The 17,215-nt window shown below is 40.0% G+C and overlaps 1 protein-coding gene across 1 annotated transcript in view; it reads right to left on the reverse strand.

Moving 5' to 3' along the window:
* ctnnbl1 (catenin, beta like 1) overlaps positions 1–16,880 on the reverse strand; it is a 40,641-nt gene extending 23,761 nt beyond the window's left edge. The window contains exons 1-10 of the mRNA XM_061672439.1: positions 16,739–16,880; positions 12,850–13,062; positions 11,369–11,475; positions 11,120–11,261; positions 10,428–10,523; positions 7,605–7,698; positions 5,520–5,611; positions 4,045–4,117; positions 3,478–3,536; positions 2,700–2,848 (exon numbers count right to left, since the gene is read on the reverse strand). Of these exons, the coding sequence (XP_061528423.1) occupies positions 2,700–2,848; positions 3,478–3,536; positions 4,045–4,117; positions 5,520–5,611; positions 7,605–7,698; positions 10,428–10,523; positions 11,120–11,261; positions 11,369–11,475; positions 12,850–13,062; positions 16,739–16,768 (1,055 nt within the window). The 5' untranslated portion in view covers positions 16,769–16,880. The remainder of the gene's footprint in view (positions 1–2,699; positions 2,849–3,477; positions 3,537–4,044; positions 4,118–5,519; positions 5,612–7,604; positions 7,699–10,427; positions 10,524–11,119; positions 11,262–11,368; positions 11,476–12,849; positions 13,063–16,738) is intronic.
* Between the last annotated feature and the right edge of the window lie 335 nt (positions 16,881–17,215).

Raw genomic sequence — 17,215 nt, forward strand, 5'->3', positions numbered from 1 at the left:
AATTGTTAATTGTTTCTAGTCACGCCCAGGCCTGATACTGTCACCACTGTTCTCAATCAAGAAATCATTTCCTGCAATTTCTCGTGTATAATGTGCACCCATGTATAATATGCACCCCCAAAGTTTACCTCAAAATTCTGGGAAACCCTTCTACCTATGTAAAATGCATTTTTACAATGCATGATTTTGTTTCTACCTTTCTATGAAGTATTATCTGTATGTTGTCTGTTTTTTCAAAGATTCGGAAGTTAAGAACTTTATTTGAACACGTAATACTTTCTTTTTATTTACTTGCACATATTTTGAAATTCACAGCCCTACTTTTATTTAGTAAATGAGAAAACACACAGTTGTGCTCATGTTTGATTACCAAGGCATAATTTGTAAGATGGGTACAATTCTTTGAAGAAAACATGAAGGGCCAATCGAAACATTTAATTTTATTTTAATGGGATTAAAATTAAACGGTCAAGCATTTCAGCAAAGCATTATCATCACACAAAACATAACCATAAAGAAATTAATGATGGTTGCTGTTCAGTTATGAGCACAACTGTATATATATGCAGTCATACGTACCACTGACATATTGGAATGAAAGTGTATGGTACACCTTTTTCATAACCACTAGGTGGCGGTGGCATATTGGAATAAAAGTGTACAGCCTTTTCATAACCTCAAGATGGCGGCATACATTTATAAAATGATAAGTTTTTTTTTCATTTTATACCCATGTATAATGCACACTATTGACTTTTGACAATCTTTTTTTTTTTGGGGGGGGGGGGGGGGGGGGGTGCGTACTATACATGATAAATTATGGTAAATAGGACCTGTCTGACAAAGTGAAGTAGACCAGAAGACCCTTAAAAGCTAGACATCATGCCGAGTTCTTAAGAAAATCAGGATCAAACGAGAAAGTAAGTAACTGCGATCTATCAGTGTGGAAAAGGTGATAAAGCCATTTCTAAAGCTTTAGATGCCAGAAAACCACAGTGGGAGCCATCATCCACAAATAGCGAAAACATTGAACAGTGGTGAACCTTCCCAGGAGTTGCCAGCCAACCAAAATTACCCCAAGAGCGCAGCCGATGACTCATCCAAGAGGTCACACAATACCCCACAACAAAATCTAAAGAACTGCAGGCCTCACTTGCCTCAGTTAAGGTCAGTGTTCATGACTCCACCATAAGAAAGACACTGGGCAAAAATGGCCTGCATGGCAGACGTCAAAGACAAAAACCACTGCTGAGCAAAAAGAACCTTAAAGCTCGTCTCAATTTCGCCAGAAGACATCTTGATGAACCCCAAGACTTTGGGGAAAATACTCTGGTCTGAGTAGAAAGGCAGTTCATGCTTGATAACCCTCCAATATGGGTGAATTACAACAATTCTGCAAAGATGAGAGAGCCAGAACTCCTCCACAGCGCTGTAAGAAACTCATTGCAAGTTATCACAAATGCTTGATTGCAGTTGTTGCTGCTAAGTGTGGCCCAACCAGTTATTAGGCTTTGGGGGCAATCACATTTTCACACAAGGCCATGTAGGTTTGGATTTTCTTTCTACCTTAATAATAAAAAACATTTAAAAACTGCATTTTGTGTTTACTCGTGTGGTCTTTGACTAATATTTGAATTTGTCTGATGATGGGAAACATTTAAGTTTGACAAACATGCAAAAAAATAAAAATGATGAAGGGGTCAAACACTTTTTCACACCATTGTATATTATTATAATAGCAGCAAGATATGCGTGCTAACAGTTTCTCTTTTTAGTGCATGCCTTGGCATAGGAAATGTAGCTGTTTGTCTTCCTGTGTTGCCACAAATGACAGATGACAGTATTTATCCTAGAGTAGGGGGACATATTTCAGGTAGTTGACTATGGTTCTCCAGACAGAAACATTAGGTATGATGGATGGTTGCAGAGGCCACGGATGGAGCAATATAAAGCACACTTTCCAATGGGGAAGTAGCCTATTCACTTGCTAGACACTTGAGTTAAAACCTCCGGGTGTCAACAACAATATATTTATGACCCCGAAATTGACTTTGAGTATCCAACACACAACAGTAGTAGTCAGCTGATGTGAAAGGTTAAATTAACCCTCCCATTAGAGAGCTTGACCAGCTACATACCAAGCTATTTGACTATTTTCCTTTAACTGCCAGGGATTAAAACGTCACTGGCCCTAATTTCAAAAGATACGCTGTCAAAATGGATGCAATTAAGCGTCAAGTGGCAAAGCGTGATCACTTCACAGGAATTACACAGTGTCTTAAAAATCTTTGAAAAGTCGTAGGTGTCGTCCTACATTCATCATCACTAATTTGGCAGAAATAAACACTTACATGGGCATTTGTGCACATTTTCTAAAAGAGCGCTCCACAACATTCCAAATAAATGGTCTTTCTGTCCTTTTCCTTCTTGTTATCTTTGTAGACAATTCTTGTCAAACGTTTTGCATTCCAGTAATGACATATTCCATCCAGTCATGAGCTATGTGTCTTTGTATGTATACTTAGTTGACTAAAAGCACAGAAAGTGTGCAGACTTCAAGTCTGTATTTGTTTTGTCATCTTTCATCGTGTCACATATTGATGAAAGCTCAACTAAACATTTGCAGCTGGCCATAAACGAAGTGGTGGTGGTTGCCGCTTTTGATGGAAAGTTTCAGTTGTTCAAACATTCACTCTCACCGAAGCATGAGATTCATTAGCTGAAGACCCTCCCCCTTGAGGAAACGGTCCCGATTGGCTGGCAGCATTAGGCAGGAACACAGCGCATCGAACAGATTCTCCATCATCTCCTGCTCCTCAGCTGTGGACGGATTGTGACGTTTAAACACCTAAAAGGGAAGTAACAAGATCCATGGAAAATATCAGTTCACTAATCTGCATCAAAAGTGTATTATTTGCAATATGTCTTTTCACTAGTCTTTTGCTTTTTCTTTCACATCACACGGTACCAGTTCAACACGGCCACAGGAAAGGAGAAATATGGTCATCTCTATTTATTTCAGAATAAGGCTGTTGGCCAATGGAAGGAAAGAAATTTTACTAAAGAGAAGACAGATTTCTTGTTGAGTATTAAAATTATGTGGCAAAAACTAATGCGACAAATGAGAAACGAGCTCTGCTTTCCATCGGTCACACGGTTTGGGGTGCTGATGACATGCTTATAACCCCAGCTGACTCGTTCTAGTACACGGTCGGGCCAATGGAAAAGCACCAATAGCAAAAAGAGTTGTGACGAGCAGAATAAGTACGATACTGTGGAAACGGGGCATTGCACATTAGTGCACACTTATTGACAGAATAGCATCAGATTGTTGTGATTGTATTAAACTTGAGCTCTGGGGGCAATATTGTCCAAGAAATTCCTGACATTTGTGTTCTCAAAGTATAAAAAGGATGATGGGCAAGTATCTGGGTTATGAATGCAAAGGACAAACAACCATCTCCAAAAGAGTCATACAGATAGTTGCTGCAGTAACACATCAATGCCATCCAGCTCCCCCAAGAGTTCTCTCGTGTCTGTGGAAGACAGAATGAAAAACTGGTGAGAGAAGAAAAAGAAAATGCATTACAGTTTTTCAATGAAGGCCCTTAATTGCCATTGACAAGGTTTTCTCCTTCTTCCACCTTAAATTAAAAAAATGAAGAACCAAAGGAGAATAAGGATACTCATGGTGAAATATGAAATGCCTGTATATCCTTGTACTATTAATGAGAAATCTTCATTGCCTTGATACCTGAGACTTTACAAGTTAAAGGGAGAAATAAAAATGAAAACACAGCAGACAATGGAGAGAGAGAGAGAGAAAAATTCATCAAGAAATTAAATGAGCTGGAGAGATTAATAGAAAAGTGGTGAAGCAAATATAATCAAGAAGTGATGGGACAAAATGACAAAAAGGGAAAACATGGAGGAATTTTGAAAAGGGCATCTGCAGTGAGACTTTGTCGGGAGAGGTAATTAAAAAGAGACAAGGAGCTGTGGAACATCATTCGTAAGCCATGTGACTCACTTTGACAAACTTACTGTCATTGTTTTGCAACAAGATGGCAAGAATTTCACTGCAGTACAGCTTGTTAGCATCAAAAGGCATCTTTGCCTAACAGGAAACAGTGAGAAAACTTCAATTAGCTCTCACTTTATACAGCTTTTAATTTCAGTGCAACATTAACAGGACTTAAAAACAATCTAATTGTCTTTGTCAATGAGCGAGACCTGACTTTTGCTTAGAATATGGGCAAGTTGCACTAAATCGATTATGATGTTTGGCAAACGGATATATCACCAGTAAAACCTTGCAAAAAGTTGAATTCCCTGAGGTGGTAAAACTTGGAATTGGATAGATTATTATTTTTATTATTTCTGAGGGGACATTTTGAGGACAACCAGCGTCCCATAACTGATTGTGCTGGATCAGGGGTGCTCAATGCGTCGATCGCGGTCGACTGGTAGTATTGGTAGATCGCGTGGCATCGCTTGACATAAAAAAAATAAAAAAAGTCCTCAGCCTATCATCCATCCCGTTGCTTGATTGATATACATATATAATCGATGATATCTGAATTTTTCTGACACTTTGGTCACGCACATGCGCAAACAACGCTGATAAAAAGGTAACTGCAGATGTGCAAACAACGGCGCCAAGTGTGTCAAAACTAACAAGCTAGTCAGTGAGTTACCTCCAATTTTTATCTCTCGGTGTTTTCTCTTAAACTTAAGAAATGGTATCAAAATGAGTGGGGGAGCTGGACCAAGTAAGAAGACAAAAACGGAATGGGACGAGGAGTATTTTGTCCCGATGACATTTTCGAAATGCGTATGCCTTACGTGCCAGTCTGCCATCGCATTGCCAAAGAACGGAAATGTGGAGCGGCATTTTAGGACTGTGCATGGAAAATACGACACTGACTACGCATCCCTGGCTGATTCACTTCAGTGCAAGTCATCGGAGTAAGCTCAGGCAATGACAAATACATTTGCATTGTTAATTCTGTTGTCTTGTGCAAGATTGGCTCATGCGGTGATGCAAGGTACAGCAACATACATTGGTGCTGAGCTGTGTCGGCGGCCCAGAATTTTAGCTCACCGGTAGCGCTCCGCGCACTCAAACCGGAGATATGGTCGCGCACAGATAGATGATTATTTTCTCTTTTCAAAGTTTGAGTCATAATGGAATTGTTCCTCATGCCTCGAATCAAATCGCCCAGAATTAAAAATGGTACAGCCTCATGATCTTAGGTCATTCGCCACGTACCGCACATTATCTGTAGTCAGTTTGTTTATGTTGTGTTCTGATGATATAACTTCACGTAGGCTAGTTCAGAACAAAAGCCATTGATTGCCTTTAGTGAAAGCGTATACAGATGATAGCACAAACTGCCATTTGTCACAATTTGGTTGGACATACAAACACAAATATGGCTCCACGTTTGTTACTTCATCTAAAATAGCTTGACTTTTACTGGAAGTTTGCAGTGACTGAAGAAGAATGGGCTTCTTACCTTAATTCTCTTGAGCAGCCATTGCATAAGTCCCTGCTGAGCTGCTTCTGTGCAAAGGCCTGGTCTAAACTCAGCCATATTTTCTACAATGGCTGATGGACAAAAATACCATAGGAAACATCAAAATCCAAAAATTCCTTGTCGAAGACAGCCGATTCGTTCAACGAGATGTCAGAATACTGCATAAATGTAAAGTGCTGATACTGATGCTATAATATCCAGCATCAGCCCGGACTTCTTGCCTACTGCTACCTCATAAAAAATGTCACAGATGAACTGCTCACAGTGTGATAATTTTTTTTCTGCCTGTCTTGAGGTATCACACTCACAATGTGGAGACAAGCTGTGTCAAAGAAACATCCATCCTATACATAACTCACATCTGTCTCAGTCTGTCAAAAATGATAGTCTCTCCTCTGTTGCAGCCAGTGGCAACAAGTGTGTGGCAGTATTAGGATGATGTATTTCCTCCAGTATGTGCCACAAATTCGATATTCAATAAAAGCTCTCGGCAAAACGTTGAGAGACACAGTTTTGAGGGATAATAATTAAGGCATACAACGGTTTGTGTTGATATCGAAAGGTTTGTCTAGGTTTGGTCCCTGTTCCCTCTTAGACTGATTAGAAAGCATCTTCTGCCACATGATGTGTTCATCAGACTGGAGTGCCACAGAAGGGGACAGGCAGAGCGCTAATGTGGAATTGTGATGAGGGAAGGGAATACAAATGAATGAAACGAGGAGAGGAAGGGAGGCGAATTGAGGCAGCGGTAGAACAGAAGGGAGGGTGGAAAAATGATGAAGGGCGGAAAGCTACGGGAGTGTGGGACACGAGCAGACCGAGAATATGGTGAATGAAGAAATAAGAGCAAAATAAACAAACAATGCAGAAAATTAGGGATACATGAAAAGACTTGAGGCAAAGGGAAAATACAAAGGAGGAAAGAACCAGGGAGAAGGGGCTGCTGGTAACTGAGCCAGGCAAAGCGAGGAGAGGCAGAGGCCTTTATCAGGGATTCAAACGGAGCAGACAGGCAGTCTCCTGGAGGACAGCAGGCTCAGAGCAGAGAGCAGACAAAAGGCTTATTGAAGCTCGGAGAGCTCCCTCCATAACACAGGCGCGCAAACAGAGGCACACACTTGAATAGACTACACAAAGGCGCTGCTCCCCTGACACGCATCTGCAGCCAAACACACACACAGTCACACACCTCAACAGCTCTCCTATGACTCGGCCTCAATCTGGCGGCAAAGAAAAGAATCATCTCAGTGGAGTCATTCGAAGCAAAAAGAGCTGAGAGGCAGAAAAGTTTTGAGTCATGCCAGGCTAAAAGCAGACAAGGACTTGGCAAAGTATGTGATGGCCCATACCGACCTTCAGGTCATGTAGTTTTGTCATGGGTGTCGCATATAAATCATACAGTTAAAGATATTTTAGCATCGGGGGCAGGGGAAATATATATATATATATATATATATATATATATATATATATATATATATAATCTGTGGAGTCATCCGAAACATACATATAAGTGCTGTCAAGCGATTACAAAAATATGTGATTAATTATGATCTGTAATTAATTGATCAAATTAATCTCTGAGATGCACCAAAAAAATGCTGAGAAATGTATTGGTTTTAACAGACTGAAACAGATGGAGTCCTATCCAATTACATCCCATCTACCTATCACAACAAGAGGCTTAAGATTTAAGAAAATAATTACCCTAAAACGCCAGTAGAGGGAGGGAAAGCAATTCAAATACAAGCCACACTGGAGAATTTGCTTGCACATAGGAAACAACAGTACATTGATCAAAAAAATTTTAAATCATTAAAAGACAACTGGCATTAAAACAGGCGATTAGCCAAAATATAAATTCTCATCCACGATGGATTAATCCTATTTCATTTATGTTTTATGAAGAAAATTCACTTGAAAGCTGAACAAACAGAAGGCCGTGCAGCATTTGGCAAGAAGTCCTGCTTATGGGTGTAGCATTTGAGACTATCTTCTATTTATTTATTTTTTTAAAAGTGATGCGAAAAAGGCACAGTTTCTTGTAAAGAAAACAATCCTCACCCAGTGTGTTGAAGACACCATCAGCTTCTTCTTTAACCTGCTCATCCAGTCGCTCCATATTCTGGACCAGTAATGCGACCACCTGGCCCTCCAACTACACACAGAAAAGGAGTTTTGGTCAAGAGCTCAATATTTAAGTAAGTAACATTCACTACCATTACTTCATTCAAATGTCTAAGGTGATAATATTTCTGTGTGGATGCATGTTTACAAAAAAAAAATAATGATTTTGAACATGATCGTAAACACGAATTAAAAACAAAACGTTACTGTTAATGTGTTTTTTTTTTTTTCTCTGGATGTCATAAAATGTTAATTCTTAACCTTATATTTTGCTAAATGAAACACTGGACACATAGAATACCGTAATTTCTCGTGTATAATGCGCTTTTTTTCCCACCCCAAAAAATTGTCAAAAGGCAATAGTGTGCATTATAGATGGGTATATGAGAAAATGGAAAACGCTTTCCAGAATTTTGAGGGCAATTTTGGGGGTGCGTATTATACATGGGTACGCATTATACACAAGAACTTACGGTACATAGAACTAGTGAAATCAAATAGAAGTTGTACATTTTCATGGACATATCCGACAGAAGATAACTCAGGTCAGAACTTGTGAAAATGTGCAAAAGTGTTATCAGTCAAGATTTGAGACTGATAATCAAACAAAGCTCACAGGGTGCAGTCTGTCTGGATAAAAGTGCAATTGTACATAAAGGAGACAGAGAGTCCACACTGATTTATGAGCCTCCAGGGACAGTCGGGATCTTTTTTGATTCATCTTATCAAGGGTACCACCTGGCCTTCTAGCAACAAGGACAGAGGAGTTTGAGGTATTGCAGCAAGTGAAGAGACAAATGGGTCCAACCAACCCTTGCTGTCCTGAAAAAGTCTCGCCTAAAGGATGCTGTAAAAAGGAGCGGAGTTTATATCGCTCCATTGCCCAGTAAATGGACTGCATTTTTATGTCATTGTTATTCCCTTTGGAGTGTTGAAAAGCAACCCGCATTACGGTCTTAAACAATATGACATCAAGCAAATTCATAACCACAAACAGCAGTTTGGGAGGCATGTCATCCCAGCTATGTTTGGATGATGTAGTCTTGTCAGCCTCATCAGACCAGAGAAACTACCAGAGAACCTGTTTGCAGCATATCCAAATCTGAGGCCATAGTTCTCAGTCAAAAAAGGGCAGATTGTGGCCTGCCTGCTGGGAGTGAAGCCCTACATTAAGTGCAGGCGTTTAACGACATACAGTATCTCGGGGTTTTACCTACATGTGGGTGAAAGATGGAGCATTAGCAACAGATGTATCGGTGCAGCATTTTGAGTGATAAGCTTGCAGTACTGGTCTACTATACTATGCAGAATTGAGGCACAAGGCTGCTCTAATATTTTACTCTTTGATCACAAGCTCTGGCCAGTGAAATATATAAGGTTCAACGTTTACATTAAGTGGGTAATTCTAGAACTAAAATAAACAGAGTAGTGCTGTGTGCTGACTTTATCAATAAGTGACAGAAACAGCATTCCTCAGAATCAGAATCATCTATATTTGCCAAGTATGTCCAAAAAACACAAGGAATTTGTCTCCGGTAGTTGGAGCCGCTCTAGTACGACAACAGTCAGTCAATTGACAGAAAACACTTTTGAGACATAAAGACATTGACAAAAAACAGTCACTGAGCAATAAAGTTGCTCAAATCTCTGTTGTTAATGTAAATCCGCTGTATTTTCTAATTTGAAGTTTTAATTTTTCCCCTATACTGGCAGCAGCATACTGTTGAAATACTACTACTACTTGACATAAACGTGCTAACCTTAAGCAATATACTTTACCAGAAATTTACTGCTTTGTGGCAGTGGGGCATCAATGCAAATGGCATAAATTAGTTCTCTACGTAAGGTGTTGGGCTCACCTTTAGAGACTGTGTAAGGAACTCTATGCTGCTTAAGTAGCATACACGCTATAGCACAGATTGACAACACCCTGGTGAGGCGTTTCGGTCATGTCCAAACACGAGGAGTAATTGGGGCGAACCTTGGGCATGCTGGAGGGACTAGCTCTTGCAGTTAGCCTGGGAGCACATCAGTGTCCTCACAGGGAAACTGAAGGAAGTGGCCCAAAACAAGTAAATTGGGGATTTATTTAATTCCTGCTTGAAATGAATGCTGCCCCATCTGTCCAGACCTGGCTAAGGAAGATAAATGGAGAAGTGGGACGCTGCATTTTTTTCCATTATTTATTCTAATCTGGTTCCTGGTAATAACCAGCCAACCAACAAAATATACTACATCTATATCTATCAGTGATGGGGGAATCACTGTAGTGTTACTTTAACCAGTGTCAATTTCTAGCTAGTCATTCCAGTAGTAAATGTGTGCACATATGGAAAAACACAGATAAAAAAAATCAGTTGAATTGCAACCCTTTCCTCGAGACACACCACCAATTTGCATATCTTTTAATTGGCCCAACATGGACAACTGCAGTTGCCCTGCTGAGACACTCAAGTGTGTTGTTTCAGTTTCTTTAGTTTGGGGCCAAACAGCTTCCAAGCAGCCAAAGACACCACCATGCCTTTCTACATAAATTTTTTTTTTTTTTTTGTCATTTAATAAATTGTGATCTAAACATTTTTTTAATTCAATAATAAGAAAACTTTTGCCTTAACAACCAAAAAAAGAAGTCATGATGACAATGTCCTCCAAGCCCCTAAATGTCCAACTGACAAAACCAACATCTGTGCCTAGTTTTGCATACCAGAGGCCAGAAGTACTGACTCCACAAAGTGGTGCTTTGATGCTGAACTCACTTACCAGAGCATCTATGAGAACCTCAGCACCCTCCTCACTCTCATTGAGTGTGTCAATGTCAGTCAGCTCTTGGAGGAGGTCCACCACTGCTATGGCAACATGTAGATCAGGTTAAGGACAACAGAGCTGGGTCTGAGTTTATGCAGTCATTCCCATTTTATATTTATTCTATGAGTGCTGAGACAGCCATTCACAATGGCTTTTCAATTTAATTTTCCAATAGCTCTTGCAGCACAGTGTAAGAGTGGTTAGTATGGTTGCCTCACAGTTCTGAGGTTCTAGGGCCGAGTCTTGGTTCAGGCTTTCCTGTGTGGTGTTCACATGTTCTCGCCATGCTCACGTGATGTGTCTACCACATTCCAAAAACGTGACGTTTATTGAGGACATAAAATTGCCCATTGGTGTGAATGGTTGTTAGTCTACACGTGCCCTGCAATTGGTTGGGAATTAGTCCAGGGTGTACCTCACCTCTCGGCCAAAATCAGCTAAGCTCCAGCTCACCCGCAAACCTAATGAGGACAAGCATACAATGTACCTGTATATGTGTTTGAGATTTTAAAAATAAATAAATAAATAAATAAAAGACAGCACTAATTTGAACTTTTGATCTAGATTCCAGGAAATCTTTGGAAGACAGACATGCGTCAAAAGACTGTAAGGAACAAAATAACTGGATACTGTATCACAGAAAGGATATCAGTGTTTTCATGACTGAGAAGGCCCATCAGCGAGTGAACAGAGTTGAGCTCCACGAGCAGGTGATAAAGCTCCGGCATGGTAGCAATCACATGCATTTCCTGGATAATGTCGTTCAGATCCAGTTCTGACTCCATGAACCTGAATCGAGGGACAGAATGAGATGTTAGAAAAAGTGTTTTTTGTGTTACCATTATCAACAATGAAAGTTGGCTGACAAAAGGGCCAACTAAAAAGGATGGGCTTACTTTTCTGGATTGTCGGGGAACTTAATCCTGAGTTCCTGATTTTTGTAGGATCGTTTCTCAAAGGTCAGGATCATTTTTTTCACTGAGCTCTCATCCACCGGCTCTGCCTTTTTGATACAAGAGGAAAGTAGCAGGAGGGGAAAGATAAAGGGGAAAAGAAAAGAAGCCTTTTGTCAAGGTGACACATGGATATAGCACAAAGACACCCTAATTATGTGAGAGGAGTCAGAGTTTCTGCACTATCTGGGGGATTTTACTGGAAAAAGGGAACGCATCTAGCCTCCTGACGGCTTCAAAGCCTTTACCATGGTGGGCACATAATGACAGGTTAGTGTGTGTGTGTGTGTGTGTGTGTGTGTGTGTGTGTGTGTGTGTGTGTGTGTGTATATATATATATATATATATATATATATAGTGCGAATGATATATCTCACATGCACACCTACGGGCAATTTAGAGTCTCCAATTCATGCATGTTTTTGGGATGTGGGAGGAAACCGGAGTGCCCGGAGAAAACCCACGCAGGGACGGGGAGAACATGCAAACTCCACACAGGCGGGGCCGGGGATTGAATCCGGGTCCTCAGAAATGTGAAGCTGATGCTCGAACCAGTCAGCCACCGTGCCGCCCATATATATATATATACACACACATATGTGTGTGTGTGTGTGTGTGTGTGTGTGTGTGTGTGTAGTATATATATATATATATATATATACATACATACACACACACACATACATATATATATATATATATATATATACATACACATACATATATACACACACATACATATATATATATATATACATACACATACATATATACACACATACATATATACACACACATATATATACATATATACACACACATATATATATATGTGTGTGTATATATATATATATATATATATATATATATTATATGACAGTCAATTCAACATCATTACATAAAATCAAACAGGGTTCTTGTATTTCTAGTTTGCATTTTAATAAATGATTTCACTAAATAAAAAGAAATAACATGTAAATATCTCATGGAAAAAGTGTTTGTTTGAGCCAGTGCTGGGCACGGTATACACGTGTGCAAATGATCAGATTGTTACCACCTCTGCCTAAATCTGAGGCAGGAAAAAATATACAATCAGGAAAAAAACATATAATCATAACTTTTTCACAGTGAATATTCTCTTAAAATCCTTTGTTGCGTCTGCTCTGTCATTTTTAATAAGTGTGTCAAAAAAGGCCACAAAAAGGCCTAGAAAAGTACATAGCACACACAGTGCTCATCCTTTGTTGCTCGCTAAATGTAGGTCTAGTACGTACGTTGACGTCTCGTGTGACAGCATTCATGATGCAGTCTTTTGCGACTTTTGAGGCATATGTTCCCTAAACATCTGGACAGAATTCCAAATTATACAACCTGAGGAGCATTTGACGTTTACAGTTCTACTGTGTATACATAAATCCATCTACCTCAGGATCATCTTCATCCTGGTCCATCAGTTTCTCCAAGATCTTCTTACGATCCACAGTCAGGTCACCACTGTCCTTCATGTCACCACCGCCCTCATTGCCTGCTCCTGTCCCATCTCTGTGTCTGCCGCTCATCAGCTTCTGATGCTTTGCACTTCTCAGATCCTCCTCTCCTGCATCATCCTCTCTGGAACGTGTTGCTCCTCTATCAGGCTGCAAGGTGAGAGACAACGTGTTTATGACATTGATAAGAAGTTAACATTGAGAGCATACTATGTGAATCAGCATTATTTACAAAAAATGAAAAGAATGCTACCACCTTTACCATCTTTATAAAATAGTACTAGAGGTACAAATAAAATAATCTGTTACTTAAAAAAAAAAACTGCAACAATGCATGGCGTCCATGAAGCCTTTATGTACACTGCAGTGAAGAAGTATTGGGCCCCTTCTCAAATTCTTATATTTTTGCCGTTTCCCCAATTTAATGATTAAGATAATCAAACAAATGTAAATATGAGACAAATATAACCCAAGTGAACTTCAAATGCTGTTAAAATTATTTCATTTATTGGGAAAAATAATAATTCAAAGTTACCTTGCCCTGTGTGAAAAGTAATTGCCCCCCTTGTTAAATCATTAATTAATTATGGCTAATCACAATTATGGGTTAATTTTCACTGATCACGACCATGCCTGATTACCTTCAGACATGTTCCACCAAGTAATCGCTTAAGCAGAATCTGTCCCGACAAAATCAAGTCAGACAAAAGATTTTAAAAAGCTTCAACAAAATGACACGATCCAACGAAATTCTAGAACAGTCAAGAAATAACGTAAGTAACATCTATCAGTCTGGAAAGGCTTACAAAAGCCATTTCTAAAGCTTTAGGATTCCAGCGAACCATAGGGAGAGCCATTGTCCTCACATGGAGAAAACATGGAACAGTGGTGAACTTTCCCAGGACTGTCCGGCCTACAAAGATTACCCCAAGAGTAAGAGAGCTCAGTGACTGTTTTTTTTTTTTTTTAGTCAATGTCTTTATGTCTCCAAAGTGTTCTGTAACTTGACTGTCTGTTGTCGTACTAGAGCGGCTGCAACTACCGGAGACAAATTCCTTGTGTGTTTTGGACAAACTTGCCATCTACAGAACTGCAGGCCTCCCTTGCCTCAGTTAAAGACAGTGTTAATGACAACAATAAGGAAGAGACTGGGCAAAAATGGCATCCATGGCAGAGCTCCAAGGCGAAAACCACTGCTGTCCAAAAAGAACATAAAGGCTCATATTACAACCCCAATTCCAATGAAGTTGGGACATTGTGTTAAACATAAATAAAAACAGAATACAGTGATTTACAAATCATGTTCAACCTATATTTCATTGAATACACGACAAAGACCAGATATTTAATGTTCGAACTGAGAAACATTATTTTTAGCAAATAATCATTAACTTTGAATTTTATGGCTGCAACGCGTTCCAAAAAGCTGGGACAGGTGGCAAAAATACTGAGAAAGTTGAGGAATGCTCATCAAGCACCTGTTTGGATCATCCCACAATTGAACAGGCTCATTGGGAAGAGGTGGGTGCCATGATTGGGTAGAAAAGGAGCTTGCCTGAATTGCTCAGTCATTCACAAGCAAAGATGGGGTGAGGTTCACCTCTTTGTGAACAAGTGCGGGAGAAAATAGTTGAACAGTTTAAGGACAATATTCCTCAATGTACAATTGCAAGGAATTAAGGGATTTCATTATCTACGGTCCATAATATCATCAAAAGGTTCTGAGAAACTGGAGAAATCACTGCATGAAAGCGGCAAGGCCGAAAACCAACATTGAATGCCCGTGACCTTCGATCCCTCAGGCGGCACTGCATCAGAAACCGACATCAACGTGTAAAGGATATCGCCACATGGCCTAAGGAACACTTCAGAAAACCAACATCAGTCAATACAGTTCGGCGCTACATCCGTAAGTGCAACTTGAAACTCTACTATGCAAAGCAAACGCCATTTATCAACAACACCCAGAAACGCCGCCGGCTTCTCTGCGCCCGAGCTCATCTAAGATGGACTGATGCCAAGTGGAAAAGTGTTCTGAGTCCACATTTCAAATTGTTTTTGGAAATTGTGGACGTCGTGTCCTCCGGGCCAAAGAGGAAAAGAACCATCCGGACTGTTATGGACGCAAAGTTCAAAAGCCAGCATCTGTGATGGTATGGGGCTGTGTCAGTGCCAATGGCATGGGTAACTTCCACATCTGCGAAGGCACCATTAATGCTGAAAGGTACATACAGGTTTTGGAGAAACATATGCTTTTTCATTGAAAATGTGTGGCGCATTATGAAGCGTAAAATACGACAACGGAGACCCCGGACCGTTGAACAGCTGAAGCTGTACATCGAGCAAGAATGGGAAAGAATTCCACCTCCAAAGCTTCAACAATCAGTGTCCTCCGTTCCCAAACGTTTATTGAACGTTGTTAAAGGAAAAGGTGATGTAACACAGTGGTAAACATGACCCTGTCCCAGCTTTTTGGAACGTGTTGCAGCCATATAATTCTAAATGAATGATTATTTGCTGAAAACAATCAAGTTTGTCAGTTTGAAGATTAAATATCTTGTCTTTGTAGTGTATTCCATTAAATATAGGTCGAACATGATTTACAAATCATTGTATTCTATTTTTATTTATGTTTAACACAACGTCCCAACTTCATTGGAATTGGGGTTGTACTTTTCCAAATAAACATCCGAATGATTCCCAAGACTTTTGGACTGACGGACGAGATGAAAGTTGAACGTTTCGTAAGATGTGTGTCTCGTTACATCTGGCGTAAATGTAGCGCAGCATTTCAGGAAAACAACATCATACCAACAGACAAACATGGTGGTGGTTGTGTGATGGTCTTGGGCTACTTTGCTCCTTCAGGACCTGGACAACTTGCTGTGATTGATGGAACCATGAATTCTGCTCTTTATCATAAAATCCCAAAGGCGAATGTTCAGCCATCGGTTTGTGACCTCAAGCTGCTGGGCACTTGGGTTCTGCAGCAGGATAACGATCCAAAACACACCAGCAAGTCAACTTTTAAATGGCTTAGAATAACAAAATGAAGGTCTTGGAGTGGCCGACTCCAAGTCCAGACTTGAATCCGATTGAAAACCCTCTGTTTTTGCTGAATTCAAACAATTCTCCAAGGAAGAGAGGGCCGAAATATCTTCACAGACATGTGAAAGACTCATGCCGGTTACAGAAAACGTTTGACTTCAGTTGCTGCTGCTGAGGATGGCCCTACCAGTTATTAGGTGTAGGGGCCAGGTAACTTTCAATAGTTTTGTTTTTGCGCTTAAAAAATGAAATCACCATTTAAAAACAGCATTTTAAGTTCACTTGGGTTATATTTGTCTGGTATTTACATTCATTTGATGATCTTAAACATTAACGAGGGTAAATTATGCAAAAATATAAACATTTGACAAGGGGGCCAAAACCTTTTCACTGCACTGTATATCAGGAAGCACCAGCAAGCAGACAACCCAGAAATAAATGGAAGGTTATGGTGACAAACTTCATTGTTAACATTTCTGCCGAAAACGCAAGTGAACCCCAATGATGGCCAGAATTAAGTCAAAGGACCAGCGTTCGCCTACTTTAAGCGAGCACCTCAGCTACGACCTTTAATCCCTGGTAAACACACGTGAGAAATAAAGACGGTCTTTTGTCGCGTCGTGCGCTACAGAAGGACATTTTAAACAATTTACTACTAACGAACTCAAGCAGACACGTAAACAGAAAACACGAGACTAGACAAAAGCTAGCAGTGACACACACAAGCATTGAGTTCATTAAAAAGATTGGTGAGTGTGGACAAGAGTCTCAATCGTACCTGATAATTCAGGAGCTCTCCAACATCCATTTCTCCTCGCTTGAAAACCTCAATCTGGGATTATTTAAATTGTAAGAAAATGAATTATCTCTGTACGTTTACTCTTAAGGTTGAGCGCCTCACAGCGAGACACACTATGCCGTAAAACAGTTGAGAGGTATCGTGAAGCGAAAATACTGTCGTAAAGCCAGACTGTGAAGATAGCACGCTACAGCGGCCCGGCTACGAGACGTGCCTAAATAGCGGCCATATTGGCGGGGGCAACGTTTCCATCAAAGGCATTGCATGGAAATAGAATATAAGTCATAGCTTGCTCATTTCTCGACCAATTTTCATGATATTTACTTTTTTTTGGTCAACGCCATACCATGTGCTATTACTGCAGAACATTTGAGAAAAAAAATCCCCAAAATATTTTTACCTGTCAAAGGTTATTTATTAATCACTGCCAACTGTGGGCCTGTGAAGCCCTTTGAG

This window comes from Phycodurus eques, chromosome 1 (genome assembly GCF_024500275.1).
Source record: "Phycodurus eques isolate BA_2022a chromosome 1, UOR_Pequ_1.1, whole genome shotgun sequence".
Lineage (NCBI taxonomy): Eukaryota > Metazoa > Chordata > Actinopteri > Syngnathiformes > Syngnathidae > Phycodurus > Phycodurus eques.